General features: G+C 47.2%; 1 protein-coding gene across 1 annotated transcript in view; it reads left to right on the top strand.

Annotated features, from left to right (window-relative positions):
• Positions 1-25708, top strand: part of LOC8036371 (vinculin) — a 38012-nt gene that overhangs the window by 8784 nt on the left and 3520 nt on the right. Inside the window, exons 7-24 of the mRNA XM_042289476.1 lie at positions 296-514; positions 1756-1948; positions 2586-2731; positions 3098-3190; positions 3669-3738; positions 4073-4221; positions 6524-6589; positions 7175-7286; positions 9125-9322; positions 11753-11844; positions 13778-13868; positions 14628-14732; positions 16276-16344; positions 19533-19660; positions 20938-21053; positions 21349-21472; positions 21896-21986; positions 24453-24491. Of these exons, the coding sequence (XP_042145410.1) occupies positions 296-514; positions 1756-1948; positions 2586-2731; positions 3098-3190; positions 3669-3738; positions 4073-4221; positions 6524-6589; positions 7175-7286; positions 9125-9322; positions 11753-11844; positions 13778-13868; positions 14628-14732; positions 16276-16344; positions 19533-19660; positions 20938-21053; positions 21349-21472; positions 21896-21986; positions 24453-24491 (2101 nt within the window). The remainder of the gene's footprint in view (positions 1-295; positions 515-1755; positions 1949-2585; positions 2732-3097; positions 3191-3668; positions 3739-4072; positions 4222-6523; positions 6590-7174; positions 7287-9124; positions 9323-11752; positions 11845-13777; positions 13869-14627; positions 14733-16275; positions 16345-19532; positions 19661-20937; positions 21054-21348; positions 21473-21895; positions 21987-24452; positions 24492-25708) is intronic.

Below are 25708 nucleotides of genomic sequence, written 5' to 3'. Positions count from 1 at the left end.
TCACGAGAAATAAACTCCGAAAGCTTCCCAATTTGAACCCGAGGGGTACCAAAACTTTATTTGAATAATGCAAAGTTTGAATTACCGGGAGCTTCCTTTTTAGAAACACATAGGACGGGACCTGCATGTTTAGTCTGAATTATTGAGATTCCACTATATTGTATTTACCTGCGTGTCAATCGAGCGCAACGTGTTGCTTTTTTCGTGAAACCCAACCTCATAACAGATTTTGCGTTATAAAATATTGTGGCACTCCACAACATCCGACGAAGAGGGCCCTTTTTGGAACATGCAGAACGCAATAGCGGGAAAGCTGCAGTCGGCACACGACTGGCTGGAGGATCCAACGGCGGTGACCGGAGGTGTTGGCGAGAAGTCGGTGCGACACATCCTGGAGTATGCCAAGCGCGTAGCGGACCGGTCGCTGCCCGCCGACGCCGACGCCATCCGCAAGCTCTGTGGGGACCTGGAGTCCATGACCAACGCCCTGTGCGAGCTGCGGCAGGAGGGCAAGGTACGTGGGAGAACATGAGGACGACCGCCCGTCGCGTTTCGTTTCACCTCAAAACGGACCGGATTTGACACCGCGAGCCGTCCCGGCCAACCCGATGCTGCGAACAAGTTGCGTGACAGGGCACCTGACGCGTCGCCGCCTTCCTCCCGAAGACTGCGCGATACTCGCACGGCGTTGGATTGGCCGAGGCAGTTCGTTGCGCTTTCTGCGGTTCATCGTAAGGTGGGACGGAGCGTGTTTTGATGTTAAAGTGTCTTGGGCTTCGACAGGGGGGTAAATTCGCGAAACTGACGCAACCAAAAGTGGGGCAAAACTGTGAACGGATGTACTTTTGGGCTGCCTGCAAGCGGGGGTAGCGGTGCACTTGCAGTTAGGCGTTTGCCCACCTGTCCCTGGTGGAGCAAGTCTGTGCGTTTCGCATTTTTGTTGCGAGCCCGTCACTTCCCTGTCCGTGGACCGATTAGAAAATTCGAGCACCAGTTGGGCCGACCTGGTGGCAGTCCCGAAGCAAAGCACATGCCTATGGATTCCCAAATGGTGGGTTCGAATCCCGACCAAGGTGCCAACGGAGATTTCTGCGGGGGAGGCACCATTGTAACTGAGCTTTCGGTTGCACGTCAAAAAATCTCGAGGTGAACAGAATGAATTCTCAGTTCTCCGCTGGGGCGTGCCAGCTAAATGCCCTTCATAAAGCTTTTTTTTTTTTGAACAAAAGTTTTTGCACCAATGAGACATGTCAAGGACTACTCAGGAGGTGTGGCTGTGTTTAGAAGGCGTAAGGCAGCATTGTGACCTGTGCGTCTGAAATGGAAAACCTTTCATTGCAAAGTGTGATGGACCAAATGGCCAAGATGTTTTCACACAACTTCTGTCGAGACTACCACATCGTCCAGTGTGCGAGTCCGAAATTTTCATACATTTCTATCGGTGCATCTTATACAATGGGGCAACTTTATGCATTCTTTTAGAAGTATGGACCTTAACTGTGCAAGTTGCAGGTTGCATTGATATTTATTACAAAGGAGGAATGGCAGAGCGCCTGCTGACGGCATGCTCTTCTAGCGGTTGGGGACTGTTGAAGGCACGGCAGTATAGGCCTTTGGTTTGCGGCTGCAACTTTTTCACGAAAAAGGCAATTTATATGGTGGCACAACTTACACAGCGGTTTAGCTGATAGACCAGAAAATATGGTGCTCCATTCAGTCTTGAAGCATGTGGCATCGTTCTGTTCATTTCTGCAGGGCACCTCACCCCAGGCACAGTCTCTGGCTCGTGGGGTGGGGCTGAGGCTGCGCGAGCTGAACCAGTTGCTGAGTCAGGCCATCACCAACGTGGAGCGCAGTGGCATTCAGCAGCTCGCCCACACGGTCGGCGGGCGCGTGGAGCAGGCGCTCAAGTGGCTTGTCAACCCCGGACTGTCCGACCGCGGACTCGGTGGGTGCAGCTCTTGCAACTTGCCTCTGCTCGTGTCCCACTCAGCAGGCTGCGCTTGCTGAGCAAAATATGCTTCTTGAATGGGATATGCTGGGGTATGCTTGCTGAGTGCGTGCAATGCATTTGCTGAATGGGATACACTTGCTGAATGGTACACAATTGCTGGACAGGATTTAGTTGCTGAATGATATCTGTACTTGCTGAATAGGATACATTTGATGAATGAGATACAATTGCTGAACAGGATGCAATCACTGAATTAGATGCGATTGCTGAATGGGATACAATCACCGAATAATCACTGAATGGGATGCCCTTCCTAAACGAGGTGATTTTGCTGAACTGGACAAAATATCTGCATAGGATACTTTTGCTGAATGAAATATGTTGTAACATAATACAATAACCAAATGAGATGCACTTGCTAAATGGTATACAATTGCTGCCTAGGATACAAGTGTTGAATGGGACACACTTCCTAAACGGGATACAATCGCTCAGCAATATCCAATTACTGAATAGGGTACAGTCGCTGAATGGGATGCAGTTGCTAAGTGGGATGCAGTTTCTGTTTGGGGATGCATGAATGAGGTGTCCTTAATGAGTCGCTGCCTTTCTTTCACTGCTGCATTGCCAGGGGAGCACGCCATTCAGCTAACTGTGGAGGAAGGCAGGCGCACCGCCGAGAGCTGCCCGATGCCGCAGCGAGCCGAGATCGTCCAGCTGTGCAACGAGATCGACTCGCTCACCAGGAAACTTAAGGACCTCTGCAGGCGTGGGCAGGTGAGGGAAATTGAACTTGCATGGTATGCTGATGCCGCTTGCCACTTTAGGTACCTAGTAGCATCTTTCTTGACCAAACGTATTCTGTAGTATTGTCTTTACAGTGGCTTTTAAGCTAGGATAAGTCTAAATTCACATGGTATAAATTTTGTAACCTGTGTATCGGTTCTCGTATGATGCAAGTTTGTATTGTGTGCCCGCTTGTTTATTGTTCATCTTTATATCAAATGTTGTCGTCTCGTCTCAAAGATGGCCCATCACACATTTTTCCCCACTTACTCTGTCACTGTGAGTGGGTGTTAGTTTCAAATTTTGCGCAATTCCATTCTTGGTTTCAAAATCGGCGGGATTTCTTTTGGTGTCCAGGGAAATTCGCCCGAGGCTCAACAGACGGCGCGCCTCATCTCGTCCAAGCTGCTGGAACTGAAGAACAAAATTCAGAAGGCCCTCGTCAACAGAGTAAGCGCCTCTCTCATCTTCTTTCTTTCTTTGTTTTTCTTTTGCCCGTCTGATAGATTAACGTTCGTTCCTCACTCGCAGATAAGCTAAAATGATCTCCACGAGCTGTCAAAAACGTGTCATTCGTACACCTCTGTTTTTGTGCAAACTTCAGTGTCGGCTAGAACGAACAAAGCATGCGTCCTTACACAAACAAAGCATGCGTGTAATTAAATTACGGAAAGAAGTTGGGTCGAGTTGTTGTTCCACTGGAATCTGTGGGCCGCATAGTAGTGATGGGCGCTCGTCATTTCTTCCTCTCCGCTTGCTTCCTGTCCATCGTCTGCTCTGCTCAAGCGGAAAGAGTGGAGGGCTTTGTGGGAGGAACATGTACTGCCATTCTTAACCTTTAACAGACTAACATGAGATACCGACTTTCTTAGAGGCACAATGTGCTTTTGTGTCATATGTCATTTCTTATGCTCATCCATTCCTGCAGGTGGTGGAGGACTTCATCGACATCACCACTCCGCTGAAACTGTTCACCGAAGCCGTTCACGCTCCAGAAGGTGTGTTTGGCCGTCTTAGATCTAGCCGCTTGTCTGGGCTCGAAAGATAAGCTGCTGTAACTCGGTGAGGAACGGGAGGGGTGAGCAATAGGGAGATGGCAAATTATAAATAAAATTAAAATCAATTTATGCTAATTAGAAAAAAAAAAGGTTTTGGAACATTAAAAGTTAGCTTCCAAATGAACTGGGGTAGAGCAAACTGAGCAAACTTTGATGGGAGTTCTCTGGAGCCTCTCTGTGCCGTTTATAGACGTCGGATGCTTTGAAAAACGATGTCCGGTCTTTAGAATTGCATCTCCACTTCGCTCTCGTCAAGTTGCTGTGTTTGTGGCAGGGACGCCCAACAGGGAAGCCAACTTCCAAGACAAGGCCCGCAACCTGACAGAGTTCTCGCAGAAGGCGGCGCGCACGGCACGCAACGTCGCGCTCGGCGGTGCTTCCAACAAGAAGCTCGCCGAGGCACTCCTTTCGTCGGCAGCCCAGGTCTGGCAACCTTCCACCTCTTCTCTTTGACGTTACCGTAGGGATGTCGGCGACCTTTGTCTGCTTTGTCCCATGTCCACCATGTCTTTCGATGTGGAGGAACGGCGTTTCCCACTTTGCTCGAGTTCTTTTGTGTTGCAATTGACCGTATTGGCTAGAGTACAGTATAGACCACTTACAACGTAACCGCTTATAGTGCAGGACTGGGTATAACGCGGCTTTTTTAAACCACCAGTTCGCCTCCCATAGAACTTTATGTATTTACATACCGCTTAAAATGCAGGCACGCGAAGGGAAATACCGGTTATAGTGCGGTTTCTGGAACAGCCCGGCGGCCGTGCCGACTGACCGGCACAGCGAGCACGCTTCCCTGTGCGGCGCTAAATAACGGCGCGAGCCGCAAGCGGCACTCGCGGGGCAAGGAGGTTGTTCGAAGCAGAGGGGAGAAGCGGAGAGAGAGGCTTTAGTTGCCATAGCGACGAAGGGACGCATGCACGTGTCGTTCACATGCGTGCGTCCCTCCGCTGCGGCGGTTGGAAACAACCGCGACAACAAACCAATCGCAGGTCGAGGAGAAGTGTTCGCGCGCGTTGCATGCCGGTCACGGGCTGGCTGCTTCTATCCGCAAACATGGCGTCGGTTGTGAACGTCGACTTAGACGGAAGCTTATCGTTCCGCGTAAAAGCGCTATCCTCGACTGTGAATTTTCGTTGTGTGTCACTATGATAACCCAGCACGTACTAGAATGGAAGATCCACCTACTCATGCGGCAATGTTGTGGCGGCACTCTCAAGACGGCAGAAACGCCAGTGTCGTCGTGTTTGTTTACTTCGACTAAAGTGGTGCTTTCTAAGCATTTCTGTTTTCGAACATTGCCCGGATTTCTTATTTGGAGCATTTCATGCCTGTGCTCAAGTTGAAGGTATTATTGGCGCGTACCGTATAAAGGATGCGAATTTTCGCGCGTTTTCGTCGCCGGAGAAGAGTGATTAGGGTTAGCAATCCTGAACGCTCGCAACGTCCGTCCGCAACCCGCGACGCCGTTAAAAGGCTGTGCCAGGCAAAAGTCGCTCATTTCTTTCAAAATGTGTGACACACTTGAGAGAGAAGTGTACTGGTCTGGTGAAATAAAGACATTCCTCAAACTAAGCTTTATTTTTCATCTAACATAAAATAAATTCTTTTACAAAGGTAAGTTGTCTCATGGCATGTATTTTGGCCTGATAAATTGATGTTTTGGTTATAGCGCGGTACCGCTTATAGTGCGGATTTTCGCGACTCCCGAGACATACATTATATGCGGTCTACACTGTAGTTGGGAATGTGACTGAGCATCGGCCAGGAAAAAATTTTTATTATTCATGGAGATATTTGTTTGGACTCTGGAAGAGCCGGCACTCGAGAGGTCGGCTCGTTGGCAGAAAAAACGGCCTCAGCAGACGCCACCGGGTGGCTCCGGAGAGGAAGGAAACGAAGTAAAGCATGGGCTTAAGAGTCAGATACATCCCCGCCTGTACTTTTCGAGTTCCGTCGTCAACCGAGCCATCGGCTTACTTCTGCGTTTTACTGACCTTAAAGACAATGCCAACGAATATAAATAATAATTGGGGTTGTGTGGATATTTAGACAACGTGTAGTTGGTCAGCCATTTCAAAGTTGCGACGAGTCACTTGCTGTAGATGAGGAATTTAGCCTGTGCAGTACAACCGCCAGCCTGGAGTCTTTAACGTGCATCATGCAGTAGGGATACGCGACCGCACGCCGGTACGATGCTCATCCTGATCGAAACGGGCAGGGGTGGGGATTGAACCCAGCTGAATGCCAACGAAAAATCGCTTATGCACGTGCGAAATGAGTACCCTACAAGTCTGCATTTGGCAGACCTCTGCTAGCCATAAGTTTCGGACAAAAATACCATATCGCCAGCTTTGTGCTTAAAAATATACAGTAAAACGCGCAGAGATTTCTTAGTTGGCAACTCGGCGAATCGAGGCAAATCTACTTACTGTAAATGCATTGTGTGTGTGGGGACACTTCTTTTTTCTGTTTTAGCGGGCGAGGGTTTCAAACGCGTTTTGACACTTAGAGAAACAGGAGGAAGCAGGTTATTAAGAAAATCTAGCAATTGTTTAAGCATTATAGAGCAAATAATGGCCTCATGCATTTTGAAAACACCTGGTTTGTCATCCGAAAGCACGAAGAAAAGTAGCTAATAATTATAATAATATCGGCAGTTCGACAAAAACGTGCAGCATGACGGAGTGTCCTTTGAATGGGTTGCACTTTTCTTTATTTTTTCCAGGTGGAGAGCCTTACACCACAGCTGGTGAATGCAGGTCGCATCCGAATGACCTACCCCGACAACAAGGTCAGTGCTCGTGCTGTAGCGACATTGGTTCTCATAGCCTAACCACCACATTTGAGATTATGTGCGACTGTTGGAGGCCGTGTGCAGTGGGCCTTTCCAGGCTTCAGCGCATGTTTACTCCTGTTGTTACGATTCGAATGTGCCATGGATAAGGTTTGCACTGCGATGGCGGCCTTTAAAAGAAAACCCCAAATGGATGTATGGTTTTTGCGAGGTCACTTCAGGTCTGGTATTTTTTTCTCAGCCTAGTACAACTACTGCATAGTATAGTACCATTTGCCGCCATTAAACTGCACTACAGTAAATTTATACTATTAAAAGTGGTGCCAGAAAAGTCTTCGTACTTTCGTTGCAATGGTTTGCTGCCTTCTGCTCCGAAGTGTAGCAAATGGCACTAACAAGGATAGGTTGCACGACATGTTACTTGCAGTTGATTGGTTGCAGAGTTGATCGGCCTTTTGTCGTAAGGGACGCCAAAAGCTCTCGGCTTTTGTCGTATTTTTATGTTAAAATGTAACGTTTGGTGGAACCTGAGAATAGCTCGTTCTGTGGAGTTTACTTTAGTAACACTGCTTCATTGCGCAGGCCGCGGATGAACATTTCGAGAATCTGCACAAGCAGTACTCGGAGAGCATGATGCACATGCGAAACCTGGCCGACGAAGCCACCGACACGGCAAGCTTCGTCAAGGTTACCGGTAAGATGACCTCGGTTTTTCACTTTTTGTTTCTTGCCTTTAGTCGACTGGAGTGGGGAAAGAAATTTCAGTAGTTAACGGAGACTCGTTAGACACATATTTTTGAAAGGGGCTTCCAACGAAAAATATTTCTCTGGAGCGAGCGAATTTTGAAACATTTTTTCAAGTTCATCTAGGAACGTCATAAAGTCGCGAAGAGGCACGGGTTACATTGGACTAGATAAAGTTGTCACCGAGAAGGTATACAACAATAACTCTCCGATTGTTCGTTCCTCCAGCCAATTTTATGTGCCTTTTTGTAAGTTCCAGTTGTGTTTGCTAGTTGTACGTTACAAGAAACCTCAGTTTATCGTGACAAGAACAAGACAAGCGCGTGAATAGATTGGACTAGTTAGTAGTGGGGCACATGACGGTTTTTCCTGGCATCATGTCACGCCTTCCTTGGGGATATTCTAAACCTTAAAAAAACACTGAAAAGGGGAAAAAGAAATTGTTTTAAACAATTTGGACAAGTTCCAAATATTAATAAATAAATTTTCCGCAAAAAAATATTTTTTGTAAAATTATTTGCAATGCTAACTTGTTTTAGTTTACAGCTTTCGAATGAGCGCGTGCCAAAAATGGGTACATAACGTCACCAGATGTTTACGCCAAGCACTGCGTTCTCATTGGCTACCTCTCCTCTCCTTACCTCTCTTCAGCGCGCCTCAATGCTCCACCTTTCCACTTCTCTCTTGCACGTGATTTTGCAACGCGGAGGTGAACGCTGCCCATGGCTTGCCTCGGCGTCTTTTGGTGCGCGCGTTTGGAAGCTGTGAACTAAAACGAGTCTAGCGCTCTAAGGAAAACGGCAAACAAAAGTTATGTCCAGACAAACTTTAAAATTGTCCCGCACTCTCCAGTGGGGTATTACATCACACGTATAACTTGCCAGTCGAGCAGGCAGTCTAAAATATACAGCATTTTACGCACTTTTTTTTCTTTTGCTGGTGCGAGCTTTTCCGGGATTTATTACACACCATAGAACTTCTTGTGACCCGTCAAGAGGAAGCTGTACTGCCCCCATATGATGACGGTTGATGTCATGCTTTCAGTGTTACCGGTAGAGCCTCTGGGACGAAATATAAAACTTCAATATAACTTTCTTAAAGAAGCTTATTGTGACTTGTAATCTTGGTTGCTAGCTCAGATGTGTCAATTAAATGTGTTGAACCAATTTTGAGGGAGATCAGCGACTCGAAATTTAGCACTCCCATGCAGGTTTCAGTTTCGATTTTCTCTCCCAAAAGGGGCTGTTGACTTTATTTTTACATGTTGGGCAATGTTTGTCTCGTGGTAACACCTGTCGACGGCATGTGGAAAGTTATGTTTGGGGACCTTTGTCTCGGCTTGTTCCCTCGTTGTTCCAGAAGGGCGAATTCTATGTCGCTCAACCTCGCATTTTACGGCGAACACCGAGATCTAGAAACTAGTAGTAATAAACTAATTTATTAATAAACTAAATAACGAAGTCCCAGTTCCAAATAAAAAATAAGTGATTTGAGGCCTTTCAGAAAGAGTGACCCCAGGTTGCAAGGCCGGGGCGCCTCTTTGCATAGTACCCGCGTCGAAAAGATTAGAGGAAAATATCCTAGGTCGCAGGCGTGCAGACGTTAGTTAACCTCGAGCCCATAGATCAGTGTCTTTCCAATAAATATACTTCGTAAAGCACGCAACAGCTTTTCTGCATGGGACTGTTCGACACGCGGGAAGAAAACCCGGCAATCGAAGAATGAAGCATATGCTATGTCACAAAAACTAAGTTGTTTTGCCTATTCGTGGGATGCGCGGCGTTCCAGAGGACACGATCCTGCGGCACACGGAGATGTGCGAGGACGCCATGGCGCGCCAGCTGCCCCAACAGATGGTGGACAACACGTCGAGCATTGCCCGCCTCTCCAACCGGGTGCTCATGGTGGCCAAGCAGGAGTCGGACAACTCCGAGGACCCCATCTTCATCGGGCGAGTCAACCAGGCCGCCGACACCCTCCAGGGAAGTGAGTAGTGCTCCCTGGAGTCGCCAGACGAGCTACGTTCATCGGCGCTCCATTCCTCGATCATCTCGTGGGTGCCACCGTTTTGGTGCTCGGTGCAGGGCAGGTGCATTTGGCGATAGCCGTTATTTGAAAACGTAACTTCCCAAGTTTTGGATGCGGTGTCGGGAAGCTCGTCTCGGACCGTTTCGACATTTCCGGAGGACGGACAATGTTTCCTGCAATTTTGAGTATATCTGGAATGTTTGTTACTTCGAAGTATGTTCGGTTGATCTGGTACTTCGGACAAATGGACCAAGCTCAGTTTTCTGGCTGTTCACAATGCGAGAAGACTGGGCCGCAAGAAAAGCTCGCTAGAGAATTTCAGGGGTGGAACGGCTGCGCCATTTGCGCCATTTTGCGCCAGACGCATTTGTCTGCGCCATGCTGCGCCATTTTGCGGAAACTGCGCCACAGCCAATACCTTGCGCCATTATGCATCAAATCGCACAACGTGCGCCAAACAAATTGTATTTTGTCTTGGTTTCGGTTTCTATGGACTCGATTGGTAACAATGAGCGCGTTTAGCTTGGTCGGCCTGGCAATCCTTTGTTCTGCTTATTCTCCGTGTGTATTCCGAGTCGGAAGCGCGCGGAAAAACTCGGGGTTCGGATTCCAAGCGCTACACCACCTGCGATTGGATTGCTATTCTTCAACCATCAGCGGTTAAGCAAGTAGGCCAAGGTGAGGTCGAGTCGTTAAGCGGCAGATTGCCTGAGGCTCTGCGGCCCAGGATCCGTACGTGAGCGCAGTTGAAAACAAATGAGCAAAAGATTCCTTTTAGTACTTCATCGTTGGAAGTTGGAACCGCATTCCGGCAAGATAAATTGTGATTTGATATAACTGAAACGCGGTCCGATCCGAAACCTTGCCCGCCAGCAGCTCTCAGGCGAGGGGTAGATTAGCTCGGCGTCCTTTAACCTTGCTCCTTATAATCGCTTTGAATACGATGAGTCTGTTAATCGTAGTCTGCTGCTCCCATATTGAGTTGCACAATAGGATAAACTTGAAATTTGTGTCCCTGTTCCTTCACGCAACAGCACGTCCATTGCTTGCGCACGTCACGTGGTTCGCACATATAATTACTATGTCGAGCACGTGAGTTGTGCGATAAGCAGTATTGGTTTGCATTTTGAGCAGCTGAAAGCCACCCAGAAAATATCAAGGATACCATCTTCAGAAATATATGGTACTTGCTTTTTGGTTCTCATTAAGGCTCACGAAGTTTCAAGTTTTCGCATCTGCTACACTGTTATCCCATCTACCTAGGTTCCTAACCACTCATGTTCATCTGTGCTGCTAAGCACTATTGAAATTGCTCCCGTGCTCGTCTAAGAGACAAGCAGAAGTGCAATGAAAACTGATCTGAGCTGCTCCTAGCCTGCTCCAGAATGTAGTTTTAGCTGCTCCCAACCTGCTCCAAAACAGCGGTTAGAACTGCTCCCGTGGCTGCTCCCAAATACATTTCATGAGTTCCACCCCTGGAATTTTATTGCTTCTCTGAAAAGTGTGTCTATGGAGCAGAATTGCTGTGGTAAGGGCCAATGTAGTAAAAATGTGAATTTAGCAGACCAAAGTCATGATGCTTTAAGGTATTAGCTTTTAAGGTTGTATAATATTAGTGTAGGCGTGGGCGAATAGAGGATTTTGGGTTCGAATTAATTCAAAGCGAATAGTGATTTTGGCCGAATAATTTCATATTGAATAGTTTGAATACTACAAGCAACAGATAGCACGAGATATGTTTAAACTATAGTTTTATATTTGCCCTTATTTGGTATTAAAAGTACTGTAATTTGTTAATTTCAAGTGTACTGAGTTCGGGAGCACGAAATGGTTGAAATGGTCGGAAGCTTGCGCCACCTGGCCGGAAATCCAAGCCAGAGTATTTGGAAAGGTCAAATCATTCGATATTGTCGAATAATTCAATATTGTCAAATACTTAAATTCAATTCGAAGCGAATACCAAATAGAACAGAATTAGATGGGGGCTATTCGTAATAACCGAATATTCGCCCATCCCTATATTAGTGAGATAATGATGAAGCAAGACTGTGTGAACAAGAGGCCTTTGCAATAGAGAGGTTCTAGCATAGCACAGCAGAAAGCATATGGTCACTGCTGCAGAGCTGTACAGTAAAGTCTATAAATATTTTTCGTAGGTGCTCCATGAACACACTGTACAGGCATACCTAGAATGCTGTTAACACCTTTCTTGACTAAAGCACTTTTGCAAGAACCACTTTGCCCTTGGGGAAAAAGACTGAACCCAACTTGTGCAAAATATTAAATCTGAGGCACGAGAAACATCCAAACCAGGCAGGCAGTCCTGCACCTCGAACATCCTCTGGGTTTGTTGGCAACGCTCCAACTTCTATGGTTCCATAATTCCAGCGGTCACTCCAATGATCCAGAACGCCAAGGCGGTGGCCACCAAGATCACGGATCCAGTGGCCCAGACCCGTTGGAGGGAATCCAACAAGGCGGTGAGTTTCGCCCTGCCGGATCTCGCGTTTCATTTCATTTCATTTATTGGTACCCTCAGGGCCCGAAGGCATTACAGAGGGGGTGGGATTATAACGTACAAGTTCATTGAACACTCGAATTACGAATCAGGTTCTAGTAGTATGAATACAGCATTTTTAAAATCAACAGGATTAATGATTGTGGCGATGGATGTAAAAAGGTGATTCTAGTCAGCAGACGTACGGAGGTATGAATGATCTGTAGTAGGTATTAGTGTGGCACTGTGGAATTTCGACTTTATGTATGTGATCATTGCGTGATGATATGTAGGATGGCTCCAGTAAGAGTTCAGTCTTAAAGGGGCACTGACGCCCCAGAGGTCGTACTCTTTTTTATTGTCTAAAACAATGCAAGTTGTAGTCATAGACATGCAAAAAAAACCGCATCGCGAAAAAAAATTTCTTCGCGCAAGCGCGCGCCTTTTTATTTTTGGCGTTTATATTTCCTGCGCTTACCTCCTTGCTTCTTTTGATCGGCGACGTCAAAAATCAGGAAATTTAGAAGCTTTGTAGGCGACATTTCTATAACATTTAATAACGGCAATCGTAAAACATGTTTTTTAACGTAATGACGAACGCACTACGGCCTTTCTTTTTGAAATACCAAAAATCAGATTTCGGTGTGATGTCGCTTCCTGGATTTGTGTTCTCCCTCGGAAAACTTGGCGGCGCTCGAGCAGAGGCTTATCGCCGAGTCGGGGAAGAAACCGGTTTTTCCCCGCGCCGGCTCCTTTCTATCCCGCCTGCTCACCTCCTCCTCTCTTCGGGTCGCGGTAGCAACGGCGCTTTGCTTCACAGCGTGGTGCGGAGGTCCGAAAGAAAGTCGAGTCGCAGGAGACCGCAAAATTTGACTCACTGCACTGGCGCGGATCGCGCGGGAACTTCAAATTCGGCATTTGGAAATTGTTTTTTTAATTCACGAATACTGAATTCCCAAGTTTCGAATTTTGAGGGTAATGTCCCGGCATCATTTTCAATTGTTTCGGATAATAAAATAAATTACGATTTTGATGTGTCAGTGCCCCTTTAAGGATTGGGTTGTGAAAAATTATTTTCTGAAATAAACTCAATCGATAAAACTTTCGGCGAAAAGAAAGTTGTTTAGCAGTTCAGTATCCCGTTCGTATAACCCATATATTTATCGAAGCTTACTTAAAGAGGAAGACTGGAGCGCCTGACGAGCCTCTCGGAAGTGTCTGTTGTTATAAATGAGCGTCTTTTATAATTTGGATAGCTACGATAAGTTAAAATCGATTGCTGGGCTAGTTGGTTAAACATCCTATATACAGTAGCCCAGTAGCGCAAGAGAATAAGAACAGAAAAGGAAACTTTGGAAGGGTGAAGTTCGCTCGTCTTAAAGGGTAACTGTAAAGAAAAAAAAAAGTGTATTTTTAAACAGCCTAATTGGGACAAGCATGTCACGAAATAATTTTTGCGCCAAAATTTTTTACAGCAATATTTATTGTGCGAGACTCATTTCAGTTTGCGGCTATTTCGTCCATTTTAAATTGCGCGCCACAAAGTAGGTATTATACGTCACGGAGTGGCTGCTATACGTCACGGAGTGACGTATAACAGCCACTCTGCGCGCGTCGAAAGAGCGGGAGTTTCGAATGTGGAGACGACGTGACCCCGACTAAATTACGTCCTGTGGCGTAAATATTGCTAGAAAAGGTTTGTTTTTTCGCAGATTATTTGTTTTGTGACATGCTTGTCCCAATTAGGCTGTTTAAAAAACACTTTCTTTTCTTTGCAGTTACCCTTTAAGTAGTTACAAGCCGTCGTAAGGCAGTCTGTCGCATTCGAACGCAGATGTGTGAACAATCCTCGAGCCTCCCATCAATTAATCAGTCAATCAATCGAACTAATGGTTGACCGTTTGTCCGCACATCAGCTCATCAATGCGGTGGGCCAGGTGCGTCAGGCCGTCACGGTTACCCCCGAGGAAGAGCTCCTGCCTCACCTGATGGGACTCCAGGCCAACGGTAACAGTGTTTTGCCCCGTCCTTTTCGATTCACTACATTTCACGGGACCAGTGTTGCACCTTGCTTTCGAGAGTTCAGTGTGCAACTGTCTATGAACCCGAGTTAGTAGCAGTGATGATATCAGCAGTGTGGTTCACCGATGCGTCGTAATAGAGGCTTAGGCTTCGTTGCCGGCGTATTAAGCCAACTTGACCATTTTTTTGCGACTGCATAAGCGTATAAAGGCGAGCATAGAGAGTTTAGTCTCTTTACTAGTCGATCATCTGTAATTAATTGTTGTGTCGCTCAGCATCAACTTTCCCACACAACATTTGGAAAGGCCGCTGCAACCAGCATTGAAATAAAAAGCGTCGACAGATCTCGTAAATGGCCAGAACTGCACCGATGCTGCCGTAACGCGGAAGTCCATTTCTTTTTCTTTTTCTTGGAAGCTCCATAAAATGTTGACAGAATATTTTAGCTTTCAAAGGTCTGTTTTGTGTCATTGCTGTTAGTGGTTAGGAGATTGCTTAGCCAACAATTGAGCGTTAGCCAAGGAAATGGCATCGCGTCTTAGCGATATACGACACATTTTCGAGTGGCCGTTCTGTCGGGATTATTATACGAAACGCCTGAGAAAGCAAAATTCGGTCCGCATTGGACGATAGAAAACCGAGCGATTCCCATTGTTGTTGTTGTTCTGCTTTTGTTGTCTTCAATTTTCTCACTCTCTCCCCACGCCCTTTTCTTGCTCTGGCCGGCCACCTTGGGTCTTCCAGCAAAACCGAGGGCGCAGGAGATAAGGCTCCCCGACTTTAACGAGATGTTTAACGTGAAGATCGAGCCTCTCGCTCAGACCGAGAAACAGCAGCCACCCAAGCGAGGTAGCAAACATGTTGTCATGCCCATTCTTGTTGGTTTCCCGCCCCCTCTAACACTCGTCGTGTGCTTTGGAAACGGCAGTCCCACCGGCCGTCACCGTTGCAGAAGCACTACCAGCTGTGCATGGCGTGTTGCCCTCGCTGCGATGTCGTCTTCGTTGTCGTTGCCGTTGTTGCGTCTCGGCCCTGTCGGCATTGCCGTCGTTTCGAGCCGACGCATGTAGAAAGGTTCTCGCATCCTAGCTTTTTGGTGCAAATCTGTTCTGTGCTAGAATGTGAACCGAGGGGAAAGACCGTTTTTTGGACCGAATCGACGTAGTTGAGACAATGTGGTGCACAAGTTTGTCTGCTTGCTTCTTTTGCATGAATTGTGGTGACGTCAGAACACCGAGCTCCGATTGACTCTGACTGAAGGATAGTGGGTGGCTTGCTTTGAGGTCCACCCACTATCCTTCAATCAGAGCCAATCGGACCTCGGTGTTCTGACGTCACCGCAACCCCGTGCAAAAGAAGCAGACGAACTTGCACTCTGCATAGTGAGAGAACCTGGTTGTGGGCTCTGTCTTGCATGTCATCAGACGATAGCACCAGATGAACACGTATGAGAGCTCTCCCATCCGAGCTGGGGAATCCCATTTCTCGCTCAATTCTCCGACCGTGTTGGCAGGCAGGCGACATGTTTAAAACTATATATAAATGATCTGGTGGTAAACTTTGTCAACTGATCAGGTGGTACATTTGTGTCCTTTATGTCGACTTCTCGCGTTTTTTTGAGAATCACTGTAACACGTGTAACAACTTGTGGCACCATTTCGATTATTAAGTATGCGCCAGCGCTTGTAACATTCCAACCCTCGAGTGACAACAACGTGGTTGCAGCACGGCGACCTCTCGGCGTACAGTGACTGTGTGACCTAACACGACTGACTGACTCGGCGAGAGTTTGCAAGTTTGAAGCAGTGTCGAAGCTAAAAAGCTTGCGTCTGAGTCGAGCCAACTGAAGCTCTTGCCTGCCATTCTCATCATGTCGGTGTCTCTATGCGATTGTATACAGCAATGGTATCGGAAACCTTTTCCGCATCTATGCAGCATTGCATAGACAATATAGACATTCCTACGCCATGTTGGAGAGTAATATGAAATTACTATCAAACTCAATCTGTTGGTTCTACGATTGACACACGCTGTACGGTCACTGACGGGACGAGATCGGCTGGGCGTCTCTTTCCGACGCTTGGCCTCTAGCACGGGCTTGTTGCCCTTTTTCAAATCAAATCAGTTTGCTTGTTGTCACGCAGTAAAGGCACGTGACGATGGGGTTGGGGGACCAATAAAGAAAGCTGCTCGGTAGCAACTCGACAAAGGTTGCGGCCCACGTGCACGCATGTGGCCCACAAGATACCGAAGCATTGTCAAAGACCTCGCCCTGGAGGCGGGTTTCCCGAAAGACCTCACCGCCTTTCTCGTCCCGTTGGTGACCGTAAACAAAGACGGGCGCGAGGTGTCTGGTGTCCCTGACGGTGCGACGACGCCGTGCCCACCACAGAGCCAGTGGAGGCCCCGTTTCACAAGTCGTCCATGATTCGGGAATTGCAGGAGCAGGTCTATCCCGCAGGTGGGGAAGGGCTCTCCCTTTTGTGACTCGAGTGCTCTTCCTTCTTCCTTCCTCTTGCGGGGAAGAGGCACGGACGGGAGAATGCGAGAGTGTGTCGCGGCTGCACTTTTGAGGTCTGCATCTTGGAACGGGAGAGGTTTCTACCGCGGGGTCCCCTCGGACGACTCGTACGAAAGCGCGGTTTGGATGCATGCGCTCCGTGTTAAAGTGCATGGGCGACGCGGTGACTTCTGTTTTATCAGTGTTGCGGTTACGGTTGTGGACAAAGAGAACTGGAATGTTGTCGACGCATTTGCGTTGCTGCCGCCTGGCAACAAAACAAAGAACTTTTCTTTTCTTTTCTTTTTTTTTTTTTTTTCAGTCTGGGGAATTTTTTTGTGCATGTGCACATTTTAGGGACCACTGGCCATCGGCAATCGCAGGAGCAACAGACTATGCATGATCAAGTGTTGTAGTTCCCATCGCCACAGCTGTACAGTCGGCGGAAGAGTCTGAAACAGACTAACATCCTTCGTCCAGGTAGTTTGTTTCTGGCCATGGCAGGGATAGGCTGTCTGTATGTCAGGTTTTCGACGAGCTCAAAGCCTCTCTCTTTTTTACTGCCAATAAGTTGCAAAGTTGTGCAAGGTCTGTGTGCATTTTTGCATTCTATTCTGCTTTGTCCACAACCGTTATTTTTAGTGCCAACCGACCTCATTGGGTTTGTGCTACGAGCTTCTCATGCATGTTGTTGCTAAGCCTTGCAAGTCTGCAGTATTTTCTCAAGTTTTCGTGTACTGTGGCACAAAAAGTTGGTAGTTGCATGGTGACAGTATCGGAGATAGATCTTGCCTTTGCATGGTAGGGAGAGGTGTGCATTGGAGGAATGGTCAAATGTTGACAATCAGTGTGCTTTTCTAGTTTGCATGGCAGGTACACGTTTGTCACGTTTGAAGATCCGGGTTGTTTTGTGACCCGTCATGAACCCGTTGTCTTTGGGTTGGAAACGTCTGTGACTGCAGTGGGCATGCATTTCTGTGTGTGCATTTTTCTTGGCTCTTTTCTTTGTTGTTGTTCATGTTTGTTTATTGCATTTCAGTCCAGCTAGGAACCTATCAATTTTTGAGCCATAAATATTTTCCGCTATCGGTACCCCTTCCAAACTTCAGCTGCTGAATGATTCCTGACATCGGCCCACCCGAGTTCAGCATTATTTCTTCATTTCTCATACCTTCCCAGGTTTTACAACTTAAAAGCACTAAACAGACTTCGCATCAATAGCTGCGTCACCTTTGTAAGCCCAAAGTCGCTCCCAATTCCATTCGACAAACCTTTGAAGAACCTCCAGGCCTGTTTGCTTTACCGAGCGAAGGAGGTTAAGACTTCACATGTCATCCTTTTGAGCAATAACCCTGGCTATCTGAAGCAAGGTACCCCCTCATAGACTCACTACTAGTAACAAATGCACAAAAGAAAACTCTTCTATCGAAGTAATCACGATTTATGCTGCATGAGCTTACCCACAAAGAGGCTACTCTCCAGATTGCTTCGTATTATGCTTTCCATTTCTCTACTCTCAATGGCATTGTGTGTCCGAGGCATCTCTAGGGTCAGGGCTTCTGCAATGCAACACAAGTGGCATTTGGAGGGAAGCCTCTAGATGGGTGTACTCAATTCACCCCCAAGTTGGCAGTGCAGTGGAAGCTGTGTGCTTGTTGGACCCGTCGTACAGCTGTCTTTTGCCACACGATCACGCTTCTGTTCATACCCAAACCAGACTTGTACATAACACGTTTACGAGTATAATGCATTACTTGTACTTAGTTTTTTTTTGGTAAAGAAGGAACGACCTAGTTACTTTTTAAGAGCCACAGCGATTCCTAAATGAACAGTATAGCTACAATTATTTCCGAACGAGCGTGTTGAAAGGAAGGAATTATGAACGACAATAAATATTGGAAGTGGCTACAGCTTCATAAAAACTACACATTCGGAATGACGAGAAAATAATGCGTCGAATGCAAGCCGAAGTAACCCATTCCTTTTGAATAGCAGGAAAGAGTAACATGATTAGTAGTTACTTTTGGTGTGACTGATGAGCGACAGTATCGAGTTACTTTATTTCAGTAACGTGTATCGTATTTACTCGCAGAATGAACGCACTTTTTTTTCCGAAAAATCGATGCAAAGTTAGGGGGGGCGTTCATTAGGCGAAGTAAAATTTTTGGGTCCGTATTTACTCCCATAATGAACGGACCTTTTATCCTGGAAAATCGAAGTAACTTCTTATCTCTTTGCGCGCGGCGCCCGACCCCGTAACCAAACTAAGCTGTGCAAAAAAAAAAAAAAAAAAACTTTTAGTTTTTTTTTTTCTCTTAGTTCCTTGGTGTTTTTTTCTTTTTTTGCCGTTTGTTTTTCGCAAGCTGTTTTGTTTGCTTAGGCGTTGCTTAGACGAGGGCTCTCCGCTTATCTTTCTTATCTCCTTGCGCGCGGCGCTCGACCCTCTGTAACCAAACTGCGCTGAGCAAAAAAAAAAAAAAAAAAAAAAGCTTTTTTTTGTTTTGTTTCTCAGATCCGCGGTGTATTTTTTTTTTTTTTTTGCCGTTTTTCGCAAGCTATTTTGTTTGCTTAGAGGGCTTCTCCGCTCCTCTTTCTTACCCCTTTGCGCGCGGCGGGCGACCCCCGTAACCAAACTGCACTGTGCAAAAAAAAAAAAAAAAAGGGGGAAAGAAATAAAGCTCTTTTTTGTTTTCTCTTAATTCGGTGGACTTTTTTCCTCCATGTTTTTTTTTTTTTTCTTGCTTCCGTTGGATCTTTGCGAATTTTTTTTACGCCTTTTGCAAGGCGTTTTGTTCGCTCACACTGCCCATGCATTCGCGACCTCGCTGCACCAGGATAGAAAAATGAGTTCATTTCGCGCGCGTGGGGGGAGGGGGTCAAAATTTTGGGGGTGCGTTTATTACGCGAGTGAAAAAAAAAAGTCGAAATTTTGAGAGCCGACTTGGGGGGTGCGTTCATTACGCGAGTGCGTTCATTGTGCGAGTAAATACGGTACAGATGTTTGGCCCAAACGTAGAGAGCTGGTCGATTGGTCCACCGAGCGTGCAGCTCCCATTGCACTGTTGGCTTAGGGGAGAGAGCAGAACATAAAAACGGGGAAAAGGCTAACGCTGCTTTGCGCCGTGCGGACTGCGCTTGCGCCTCAGAAGATGCTCCGCCGAGGCCGCCCCTCCCCGGATCGGGCGACCGGGCTCCCCCACGCCCTCCCCCGCCCTGCGAGACGGACGACGAGTTCGAGGAACGATTCCCGCCGCCGCAGCCCAACCAACCCATTATGGTGAGTGGGAGGGTGTTGCAGCGAGTGAGCGAGGTTGATGTAGAGCATCACCAACGGGTCCATGGTTAGATTCCTGGTGGGGGCCGAGTAAACCATGTTGGTTCACTTCCGAGTAAATGCTTGTGTACATTGTTTTGCCGACGTTGCCGTGGTAACCGAATCGGTTGGGTTGATGTGCCCCATCATCTATGCGCCGTGGGAGGGAGATGGATAAACGGACGGATGGACGGACCAATTTCTGGCAGTAGACTGTTTCGTTAAAATGTGTTTCTTGCATTAAAGTGCTGCAGCGATCACTGGGCCAAAAACATTGTTTCAGTGTATCCGGCCATTGTTTAAACAGTGGCCACAGATGTGCGACCAGGGGGCAATGTTCGACGAATGTTTCTTTTCTCCTAAAAAGAAACGGAAGTGGCGATATCGCGTCTGATTGGTTAGAGGCTCAAATGACGAAAGTTCCTGCTTTCGTCATTTGAGCCACTAGCCAATCAGACGCGATATCGTCACTTCTGTTTCTATTTAGGAGAAACATTTGTCGAACATATCTCCCCAGCTGTTGCGTAAGTATTTTGCATTATTTAAGGCGTGCTTTGAATGTCAGCAGTCAGCTGTCAAAATGCTTTACTATAGCCAGTGCAGAAAAAAAAAAATCCTAGTAAAACTAACTTTTGCTTACTGTGCGATTGAACAGCAATGAATTTCTGTCGCTTTTCCGACCATCCACCTTTCCCCCAAGCTCTCTCCCTAATCACAGCACATCAGTCACTTGTGGCATGACCTGAACAAAGCACAAATTCCTAAATTGTCATAGTTTCTGGCTCCAAAACAGCACTCGGACACAGTACCGAATGCAACATTATACGGGGACATAGCATGAATATGTCAACACTATGCTTGCAGGCACAGCACCAAGTATGACATTGGCGAGTTTTAGAATGCACCCAATTTTACCTCACGTTAGTGCTAAATTTAGCGCTAATGTCGGCAAACAATATGCGAGAGCTTTAAAATGGCGTTTCTCGGATGCAACCTAAAACCCAAGCACCTCACACTTGCTGCACTGCCAAGATACAGTAACAACTTTTATTTCATGCACAAAATGCTGTAATCTGGAAAAAAAGAAAAGCTTTTGGTCCTGAATAACATTTTAGCTTTGTTTCCATGTCGGAATATGACAAGAGTAGTTGACCGGTTGTGTCCGCTCGTGTTGCTTCGCCAAAAGGTATGCTAAGCTTTTGGGTGCGCCATTCTAAAACCCACTTTCATGTGGCTTGCAGATAGCGGCTCACGGCCTGCACCAGGAGGTTCGGCAGTGGTCCAGCAAGGACAACGAGATCATTGCGGCTGCCAAGAGAATGGCCATCCTGATGGCTCGCCTCAGCCAGCTTGTCCGGTAACCGGTTCACTCTCGCTTATCCCATTGCTCGGGCATTTTCCAACTTTTTGGATAAAGTCCATGCTCTGGATATCTTCATTTTGCGGCATGTCGCGGCTTGCAAGAATTGTTTTGTTGGACGTTTGCTTTTTCTTTGAGGTCGAGGGAGTCTGCAGTTCTCTTTCTCAGCGACAAACTACCCTTCTGAAACCTTAGAAAACGTTGGCAGTGCAATGATTGAATAAGTTTTAAGAGTAGTAGATTAAAAGATTCTGCCCAGTGCTGAAGTTCGAACTTTGAAACTCCTTTGCAGGGGCGAGGGTGGCACCAAGAAGGACCTGATTGCCTGCGCCAAGCAGATTGCCGAGGCATCGGAAGAAGTGACCCGTCTCGCAAAGGAGCTGGCACGCATGTGCACCGACAAGCGCATGAGGACTGTGAGTTGGAGTGCATTCTACATTAGTGCTGCATCACCGTCATTCTATACTGTGTTTCCAGTGCTGGGGATCGCTCTCGGCCGTAAAAGTCGCTGCCTCCACTGAGCGATCTCAAATTTTTGAGCCCTCGTTGTGGTCAACAATGGACAACGACGGCAGAGTGAACCGTGGGTTGTGCTCGTGGCGCCATCTCCTGATTGGTGCGGCAAGCAACGACACGCTGTCGAAAGAGGACGACACGGTTGTCTGCTCGCTGCACCTTACAGGCGCTCTACCCTTACGCTTACTTGTCGTTCAGCAGTCCCGTGCAGCCCGTGGACAGAGTGTACCGTGGACCAGTTGGGAAGAAAGCACTATTAGTAGTAGTACTGGTGCTCTTTTTATCTGCTCCCAGTCATTTTGTTCGTTCACGTTCTGTTCCAGAACATCCTGCAAGTCTGCGAGCGCATCCCCACCATCGGGACCCAGCTGAGAATTCTGTCCACCGTGAAAGCGACCATGCTCGGTGCTCAGGGTGAGTCCGGTGTACACTATTTCGTTGTTAGACCGACACCTTTCTTGCGCTGTGCAGGGCACAAGTTCGTCCGCTTCTTGCACGGGGGTTGCAGCGATGTCGGAACGCCGAGCTCTTATTGGCCGATTGAAAAAATAGTGGGTAGACCTCAATGAGGTCTACCCACTATCGTTTAAACAAAGCCAATCGGAGCTCAACATCAGTCTGACGTTGCCACGACTCCTGCGCGAAAAGCAGACGACTCGCTCTCTGCAGAGTCCACACGTGACCCCCTTGCAATTCTGCTCCTGAAGCCCAATATTCCCGGTCTTCGTCCACTGGAAGCGTGCGACAAGAAAGGGGCGCCGCGGTTTGCTCGTTGTAGAAGCGTTTTACGTCGAACGCGGCCGACCTGGCATATACGTCCTGTGTGGTAGCCAACCTTAGTTTCTAATCAATGTAGGCCTACCCGAGCACAGCGCTAATATACAAAACGTTCAGGCCACACTCAGCACCAGCTTCTTTCATGCGAGACTCGGAAATCGAGAACCAAGATTTCGTCTGTGCGCCGGCGGAACCGGCCCCCATACTCTCGATCCTGGTGCGTCTGCTCGGCGTGCCGGTGAGCAATCTGATAATAAGAGGAGCAAAAAATACTCCTCCGGTAGATTTGATCAATTACTGGCACCGATGAATGCCGGATTGTCGCAGATGCAAACGCTTCGTGGAGCCACATTCGAGCGCAGAAAAAGGAAAAGCGTGGCGGCACATTGCTTTCGTTGCCACTCACAACTGCAGGACGCACGATCGAGCCCGGGTGACGTGAAAACACGTCTAGATTAATGCCGGAACCAGGTAGGTTTTCGAATGTCAGGTTGTTAGGCCTTCTCTCTCGGAGCAAGGCAGAGAGACGCGGCCACATGAAGTCGTGGCCACAGGAAGTCGCGGCAGAGACGCTGCGGACACACTAGAGGAGGTCCGGGTGGGTGGCGCTTTGACGTACGATGCAACACGGACGCCATCGTCGGTGGCACTGCCAACCAGCTCCCCAGACAGGGCGGCGAGACCCCTTAAGGTGCCGCACGCTTCCAATATAGCTATTGCAAAGCGAGTTTTGAAATGTTTCTGCATAAGCTTTTTTACGGTTCAATTAAGAAAAACACTGAGCCTAGGATTTTTTTTTTCTACCTGGTTAGACGAACAAATTTATAAATAAATGCTTGTCGAAAACTGTACTCCTGTGGCATGATGATAATGGCGTCTCTACCGAACTTGTGTGCGCTCAGAGTGCGCACGCTAGTTGGCTAGAAACGCTATCATCATCCCACAGGGGTATAGTTTCAGTTTCCCCCACAAATCGAAAAATTTGTATTGTAACATAAATATATGGCAAAAAATGTTCTTTGTAGCATGGCCCTCATAATGAGCCGTGCTTATTATGCGGAGCACGCAACTGCGGCGGCGGAGCCCTGCATAATGAGCACGGCTCGCATAATGAGCACTGCTCATTATGAGAGCCACGCGAAGCTGCCGCCACACGCCCCGCCGCCGCGCCCGCCTCGCCAGTCTGCGCATTCCAGAGGAGTGACGTCATAGCCGCGGCAGACACACTGGCGCCGCCGCGTGCCCAGCTGTGCGCCTCCGTTGCGCAGTAACCAAGTCTGATGCTCCACCGGAGCTGCTTGATAGCGCCTCTCATTTTGTGCACATAAGCTCACACTACGTATATCCTGGCATAGCCAAGCTAAGCCACCACAAGTTGTTTTTTTTTTTTTTTTTTTTGACAAGCATTTTATTTTGAGGTTTGCCAATTCTAACCAGGTAGAAAAAAAGAAAACAATTTTTTTTCCTGGGTTCAGTTTTTTTTTAAGGCTGGTTCACAAATTTACATTTAACCGCGATTGACTGCACTGCGACTGCGATCGACGGCATTCGTCTCCCGGGTGGCCCTGGAACGCATCTGTGCATAACTAGACCGAAGGGTTTCCCATTATTTACGAGATCAAATCTATGCGCTGTGCACAAGAAATGGTCACTTTTAACATTATCAGAATTATGTCAAGCACACGGTGAACATAAAATATATGCAGATCAGAAACGTTCCACGGCACCCAAGGGATAATGACAGCGTATTCTCTCGTAAGCGGTCACACCGACCCCCATGATAATAGCCCCGTGTAGCAGTCTGGCAGGTCGGTTGCCACGGGCTGGAACCTGGACTCAAGAACGTATATAATGTAATGTGTTTTACTTTTGGTATTTGCAAGATGCGAGACATTGTAACTTTGTCTCTGCAACGGTGTAAAACATTCAAAGTGCAATCGAAACATTGATAGGGGACGGTGGTCGACACTGATGTCGGGAGTGGTGTTAAGTTGATTCGAGGAGCGGTTAAAGTTAATTGCCATTTTTCGGCTTGGGCACCGATCTGGGGCACGCGGAAAAAGGCCGCTAACTAACCGGGGGTTTGCGGAAATACATTTTCAGAGCCTATTCCGACGCCCGATGGAAGCGAGATCATTTGCGGTAAATTGGGCACGCCATCGTTTTTATGTTTGCGCTTGTCCGAATGTGGCCGACGCCGTCGTCGTGTGTGCTGTCGTTTAGCATGGCTGTGCTTCGTTTCCTGATTCGCTGCAAGAACTTCGTTCGGCATGTCTGAAATTGCAGCCCGTTGTCGGAAAAAACAGTTCTAAAGTGCGTCTGAAAAAAAGTTGGAGCATTTTTTTTTCAACGCAAAAATATACTAGTATACTAGGCGTCGCAGAACGCTCAATCTACATCCAAATGTAGCGATAGCAGTCCAGACAAGGTGTCAAAGTTTGTGATTACAGTTGTCTGATTAGACTAGTGATCTTTGAAAATTTTCAGTGTGGAAGTGGTGGCCTATGGAGCCCACTAATACTATCGAAAATGGGTCCCATTTTATCATTGAATATTTTCAAAAATGGCTTATAACTTTTGAACAACATAACGGCAAGCTCTGAAACTTTGGCACCCGAGACGGATCGCTAGCGCTATATTTGAGCGGAAACTGAGCGTGCATCGACTCAGTTTATTTTTACGGTGAAAAAAACCCATTTTTTGCTTAGGGACACCCTGTAATATAGTTGCTTTGTATCGCCAAACTTGATTTGCTCTTGTCCCGACGTGCATGGATTTTTTTAAACTGAATCAGTCTTTCTTCATTCCCTTTCTTTTGACACAGTAAGAAAGTTCAGTAAGTAACTTTTTGCATTTTGTTTCTGGGCTCGGTATAGAGTGACCGAATGGCACGCATGATGGCTGTAGATGTCACTGCTTTTTGGGAGACTGGGGAGGTAGTAACGGAAAGTCACATTTTTGCTCTGCACATTTTGGTCTGCATGGTTGGCATGATCTTTAGTGGCTGTCACAGAAGTTGTGTGACTTTTTTGCTGCATTTTTTGGCGAATGACTTCTGTTCTTAATGCATGCAGTGTTGCCACTTAGCTTTTCTTTTCAGGCACCGCCACACATTTCTTTTTGCAGGCTATATTGTGTTGCCATCATGTTTACGTAGATCAATCTTTCGATACATCAATACCTTTGTGGGAATGCAGCACACAAACAACTTGCTGTATACTATCAGTCGACAAGCACCAAATACACTGCAATGATGGAATTATTGCATTCTTCCACACACACACTTCACGTTCTAGCAGACACTTGTTACAAGCGAGGGTTTCTAGTTTTTTTTATCTTTACCGGAAAGCACTGTCAAA

This window comes from Ixodes scapularis, unplaced genomic scaffold (genome assembly GCF_016920785.2).
Source record: "Ixodes scapularis isolate PalLabHiFi unplaced genomic scaffold, ASM1692078v2 PGA_scaffold12__126_contigs__length_90152505, whole genome shotgun sequence".
Taxonomy (NCBI): domain Eukaryota; kingdom Metazoa; phylum Arthropoda; class Arachnida; order Ixodida; family Ixodidae; genus Ixodes; species Ixodes scapularis.
Note: the sequence above shows the minus strand (reverse complement) of the source record. Positions and strands in the feature narration are given on the sequence as shown.